The sequence below is a fragment of the Carya illinoinensis genome, chromosome 4 (assembly GCF_018687715.1).
Source record: "Carya illinoinensis cultivar Pawnee chromosome 4, C.illinoinensisPawnee_v1, whole genome shotgun sequence".
Taxonomy (NCBI): domain Eukaryota; kingdom Viridiplantae; phylum Streptophyta; class Magnoliopsida; order Fagales; family Juglandaceae; genus Carya; species Carya illinoinensis.
Window position 1 is genome coordinate 5919824 of NC_056755.1, and position 6844 is coordinate 5926667.

General features: G+C 31.0%; 1 protein-coding gene across 1 annotated transcript; it reads right to left on the reverse strand.

The window, feature by feature from the left end:
• Positions 1-4369: 4369 nt before the first annotated feature.
• Positions 4370-5186, reverse strand: LOC122307155 (21 kDa protein-like). Its single transcript, XM_043119836.1, has one exon. It carries the CDS (start codon positions 5119-5121, stop codon positions 4528-4530), a length of 594 nt encoding a protein of 197 aa, XP_042975770.1. The 5' UTR covers positions 5122-5186; the 3' UTR covers positions 4370-4527.
• Positions 5187-6844: the final 1658 nt, after the last annotated feature.

Sequence of the window (6844 nt, forward strand, 5' to 3'; positions counted from 1 at the left end):
ACCAATACCTAAAAAATTTGGGCCCCAAATGACAGGAGAATTTAGCAGCTATGCTAGTAGAGAATCCTACCTACTCGTTGTTAAGCGTATTTGGACGAGATAAATATTATGATGAATGAAATAGTTATTTCATGAATTAACGTGCTCATAGCTAGTAAATATTGAAGGAAAAAATTGAACTCCAATACTTAAAAGATCTCATTAATCAAGATATAAATTAAATAATAAAATTTATGATCTCTTCTCATTCATATAGTGTATATATATGAGAATATATGTAACACCCAAATAGAAAGTTCAAATCATATGGTTTATACTCCAAAATGATTAGTTAATCATACAATTAGAACCTCATAGGAATCTTATAAAGAGTAAGAACTTTTTCTTCTCAAACAATATGGGATCTCATTCACCACCTACCCTTATCTTTATTATATGAAATATCACAATCTTCCCCACTTAAATTTTCAATATCCTCATCGGACCTGTTTGTCGTAAGTAGCGTGGCTCAAGTCCCACATCTCTGGTTGGGATAGGCTCTGATATCATTTGTATCACTCCATTGGAAGGTTCAAATTACATGACCTATATTTCAAAAGAACTAGTCAATGATACAATTGAAACTTCATTGAAACCTTATAAAGAGTAAAAACTTTTCATTCTCAAACAATGTGGGATCTCATTCACCACCTACTCTTATTCTTATCATATAGGATATCATAGTATAAGTCCTAAACTCCGACTCTATATCTTATCTCACTTGATTTAATTAAATATTTCATACATTGAAATTTTCCATTTAGTTAATTGGTATGAAAAAAATGAAAGAGGATTAATAAATAAAGAAAACAAGAGATTAAAGGCCAGTACGGTGGAGAATAATTGTAATTTATTTTCATATATATATATAGTGTATTTCCTGAAAAATGGGGTTGCTTTTGATTTTCATACACCATCGATCTTTGGAATCTGATCACATGGGAAGCTCTAATTTGCAGAGGGCTAAGAGTTTTCCTGTTGCCTTAAATATAAATGTGTGATATATACACACACAAACTGCAATGATAATTTTCCTTATTTGTTTTTTCTTTTGCCTTAATTATTTACAGCGTTATCCAAGTATATATGCTAGCTAGCGTTAATTGTACGTGAAAGTCAAACGAAAAGTACGTAGTGATAATTAGTATCATGCATGCACGCAATATGATACGTACTATACGAATCATGCACATGATTAAAATCTTCAACATATATAGAATCATAATCATGTGATCGATATTCGATCTTTTTCCATGATTGTGCATTATATATGTGCTGTTTCTGAGCTATATATCTCAACTAATTCAGGAAGAAAACACGTTTGCCAGCTTATTTATGTTGCCATTTTTGTTCACAGAGCAATTAACGGCGATTACTTCTCATTTCACCGTTTTCAGTGTCGTACTTGCAAAAAGCAAACGCCTACCATTTTAAAGTATATGCATTATTCACATACATATAACGTCTAATTTCCTCTTTATTTTGAACCCATGTTTTCGTTCATGGAATATTAGTTATTAATTACCCTATAATTCATGTATTTATAATAAATTAATGAAATTTGGGAAGAGGTTATATATATATATATATATCGAAGGTGGAGGTGTACATTAATGATTTTTTTGTTTTAACTTTTAAGGAGGGCGGCGCCTCCGAACATTATTGAAAATAAAGTATATATCACTTATGGCGGAGGAATAGGTATACATTAATGATTAATTAGCGCAAAACTTGTGATTTCTATATATATATAGGTTTTTTATGCTCTATCTATCTATCTAGCAAATTAAACATATTATACATATTACTGTATAAATTATCTATTTTTTGTCTATAAAATAAATCGTAATGCATGTGACTATTTCATTTTGAAATTATTGATTCATAAAATAATAATGATTGAAAAAATATGTGTGCAAATGTAAAAAGTGCATACAGATTTTTTGAATCAATTGGCCAATCAAGACAAGTTGGTGAATGCTCCAATGCTGAGGAACAAAAAAGGATGTGGAAGATTGAGGATACCCAACAGATCGAATAATGATTAAAAGATTTGTTTGGATAATTTCTAATTTATTATTTAGTATATTATATATATGTAATTAAATATTTTAATATTCTGAAAAAACTTGCTTCTAATATAATCTTGAACTGCCGGGGCGCATGATTTGCCATTACTTAATGGGATGGTACGTACGTGTATATGTATTATAAGATGATATTAGCGTCTAAATAAAGGAAGCGAAATATATGGTACTACAATTTTCTAAAGAGAAATGTGATTTAATTGGCCACAAAAAATCTTATAAAAATAACCTCACGAAATGGTTTGATGTCGTACATTTGATTGTAAATTTATTTTTTTTATAAAATAAATATAATGTATCATATTTAATTTTATTAATTTATAAATTTATTTTTACATAATTTTTTTTACGTAATTGTAAAAGCTCTCTTTTTTAAATTGTTAAAGGATAGTGAACGTAACAAGATGAAGCAAAAGTTTGATTTAGCCCAAAGCCCAACTAGAAACTGGAGTTGGAGTTGGACCTTAGTCCAAGAGCTAGTCCAGAGTGGGCTCTAATATTTGTAATTCCTTTACTTAAATCTGGATTTATGAGTCGTTTAAATTAAGAAACCATCTCGTCTTATTATATATTTTTTAAATATTTATATAAAATATAATAAATAATTTAATTTTTTTTAAATTTTAATTTAATTTTTTTAAATTTAAAAATAATAATATTATTAAAAAAATAATATTTTATTCAACTTTCTACTTTGATATAAAATCATCTTATCTCATCTCACTATCCAAACAAGTTTGGATTCAAATATAAGATGGGAGAGATAAGATGGTTTTATATGAAGTTGAATAAAATATTTTTAGAATATTATTTTTTAATATTATTATTATTATTATTTTAGGATTTGAAAAAATTGAATTGTTTATTATATTTTATGTAAAATTTTAAGAAAATTATAATAATAAGATAAGATAATATCAGATGTTTTCCAAATCCAGAGTCACGATACCTTATTTATCGTATAACAAATTTTAATATGATCATTCAGCAGAAGGAAAAATACAAACATCAATTTGATCTTTAAAAAAGTTTAATTTTAATTTCGTCGTTACAATACCCCAATATCAATAGTTTGATGCTTCCTTTAGTACCTTCGATTGCGTCTAAGAAATAATAAGATTGGAAGAGCGAAGATTATAATACTTCATATTCAATATTTTTAAAATGTTTACAAATATTTTATAATCAATCAACGCATTCATGTACTTTTGTTAAAACTTAATTTTTAGTTTTTATAAAATTATTCTTCATATTTTATATAGATTAAATCATTTTAAAAAATGCATAAATTAATATTTTTTAAAATAAAAAATTCTATTTATAAGTTGTTATATAAAAGCACACATATTATCTCAAATAAGTGTTATTTGTAAACTTTTATACTGGATATTATATATAATTAAATTTATAAGATTTAAATTTTAAAATTTATTTTTTAAATTAAATTATATCACGTGAATATAGATAATTGTGTAGTATAAAGGTTTTTAAATAAAATCATTCTCAAGTAAAATATGAAAGAAGATGGGACAATCTGACGTGCACCGTCAATCTGCAGCTAGCGCAGCCCCCCACAACTTATATGTGTCAACCGAACGCGGGCCGATCAACCCGTTTCAGAATACTTTATAGTGCCGTTCAGACGCGGTCATGGTCGGTCGTCCAATATAATTAAGTGCATTTGTCTGTTTCTGAATTGATCTGTTTTGCAATATTGTCCCTGTTCTCATCCTTTAGCTTTCATACACTTTTACAACCAACAGCGACCATATCACAATCAAATCTTATCGTTTTTGCAAATTTAATTGCCTATACCAAAAAAATAAAGAAAAGAAGAAGAAGAATACTCTCACCATTTACATCACGTGTGAAAGTTAACTGCATTGATGGAATCCTGTATATTCAGGTGCAGGAGGAGAGTAATCATAGAGATAGCCATGGAAGTTTTTAAATGCTGGTTTTGCTCTGAATCTAGGCGTCAGAATCAACAGTAAATGGAGAAAAGGACTGCAACCTGCTTATTTGCAATATCCATTTGTTGAGTTGGTGCCCAATTTCTGGTTTTTTCTTTCGTAAGAAGAGAGGCATCCCAACCAAATGCATGGAGCCACTGCTCCATGATAGTCTGTCCTTTGCAGACTAATATCCAACTCAAATTTTGTTACACAGAAGCTAATTCTGCAGCAGAGATGGCCTGACTATATATGGTGCCTTTGTCCTGACAATGACATCATAAGCAAAAGTGCCATGAATCGACCCATTTTATTTCTGAAATAAGGCATTTTTCACTTCTTCCTATATCATAAAAATACGTCTACTGATATATACGACATCATAAGCAAAGCACACAACAGTGGCCACGAAGAATCCTCAAAAAAACTCTACCCTTGGAATTAGTGGCTCAGTGCTTTGAGGCATAGTGATTTGCTAGTGCTAGTGCATTACTGGTGACTTGTGCAACATTGACAACGCGTGCCTTAATGGAAGTCTTGATTTTGCCATCCAATGCTCTGCCTGCGAACCCATCAACGCAAGTGTTCTCATCGGTGAGTGCTGCACTGACCCACGTCTCGACATTGCTCATGTGCCACACAAAGTCTTGACCCTTGGCTTCCCCAATGTCCTTGAGCTCTTGGACCGAACGGCTAAGCCTGTCCACGCTATCCCCAATCTCATCCAAGCAATCTTCAATGGCTTCGTACTCCCTAGTCTTCAATCCCTTGAACTTTTTCATATTCGAAACAAATGTCTTGGTGGATTGAGCCCTGGCTAGGCTCACGTACAAGGCGGTCTGAGCCAGTTGGAGTGGGTTTTGTTTGATCTCTGAGGCGTAGGGTGAGAGGGATTGGACACATACGACAGGATAGGTAGTGGTGCCGCACGAGGCCTTGATGAAATTTGTGGCGGTACTGCCTGGCGCAGTGGCTGCAGACATGGCTGTCCAAGCAATAGGCAAGACAGAGAATAGTAGCAAAAGATGGGAAACTCTGGCCATAAAGTTGCGGTAGGTAGGGACAGTTGTATGTTTTATTGTTGTGTGGATGAGTGACTGAGTGCAGGATGGCTAGAAACTTATAGAGAACTTTCAAGCCACTGTGCGCCGTGTGTGCCGTGTGAACAGCGTGTGTGTTTGCTGCAATCTTTAACCAGTTTCACAAATTGAGTTAATCAAGTTTCTTCTAGAATCGTTACATGCAAACACTTCTCTCCTAGATCCAGAAAGCGGCCTATCTACATGTTTTACGTAATTAAAAGTGATTATACATAAAAAAAATTTACTTTTTGTTATTTTGTTTATTTACAAACTCGCACAACTCATTCTTAATTTTTTTTTTTTTTTTTTTTTTAAGTATTTGGAGGTAATCGATGCTAATTAGTAGGTATTTGAGCATGTATAGTTAGGCGGGACATGCTTTGAGTTTGGGATGCCCTTTGTCGGTCACAATATTTGCAGCAGTGTCCCACCACGTGATACTCAGTATTAATATATGAATACATGATTACGTATATATTTTATCAATCGATTGTGATTTCTTTTATAAGAAAAGAGTCGAAAGTGATGGAATATAATCTTACTTTAATCACTCATCATTAGGATTCCTAAAAAATAATAACATAAGCTGCCAACCCAACCAAGACTTTGTACTATAGATGGCGCTAGCGGGCGGGCCACCAGCACTTAAGGCTGAGCGGCCCGCTAGCATAAACATAGTGATTAATTTTTTCTATCATTTCTGTGTAAGTATTTTTTTAATATTCTTAAATCATGTAAAAAATAAAATATATATATATAATTTTACTAATAATCACTTTATTAAATATTAAGTAAATAAAAAATTAAAATACATGAGTGATAATATTAAGGGGTTTCACTAACATTTTCTTTGTACTATATATATACAGACACACAACTATACGTACTATGATTTCTTTTCTGCTTTAAAACTCTCCCCTAATGTTATCAAAATACAAAATTTTTTTATAATTTTACACTTTTTACTTTATGTTAGAGCACTCCTAATGGATTCTTCATCCTATCTTTTAAAATACATCACTAAAACTTATTTTTTCTATTTTACATATTAACTTTTACAATATGTCATCCCTCATTTTATCTATTTTTTCTCTATATCATTTAAATATTCTTTTTTTAATATTTTTAATTCATTTCAAATATTTTCTCTAATTACCAAGAGATATGCAATATCTTCGTATCTTTTGATATTTATAATATCTCTCAATATACAATATTATATAATTACAAATGCCATAAGCTTTTTGGAAAAGGGAAAGTAGCGGTGAAATCCAAATGAAAGAGAAAATAATTAAAAATATTTTAGATGTGTGAATAGTATTCTCTACATCTAGAGTATTACTGTAGCAAAATATAAAATAAAGATGAAAATATAAAATCTATTAGAAGGTACTTTTGGCTAATTTTCTTTATATTTTACAAAAACTCTATTTTACAAGAGCCATTGGGGGTGCTGTGTTACCGTCACCTGCCTATTGAGTTACCCGTATGTTGTTGACCAACTTGGATCCGAGGCCAAAGGCTTCACAATTGATACCTTAATAAAGAAAACTATAGGAAAAGAGATATGAAACCATTGAAAAAGCAAGAAGAAACAAATGTGGAAGTTGTTCCTTGGCAGTCGAAGCAAAGCAATATGAACATTAACTGACCAACTTTGCGAGAAGTAAAAGTATAATGACTG

What these genes read in the sequence shown, in the direction of transcription:
- LOC122307155 (XM_043119836.1), bottom strand. Translation starts at nt 5,121, where the DNA reads ATGGCCAGAGTTTCCCATCTTTTGCTACTATTCTCTGTCTTGCCTATT.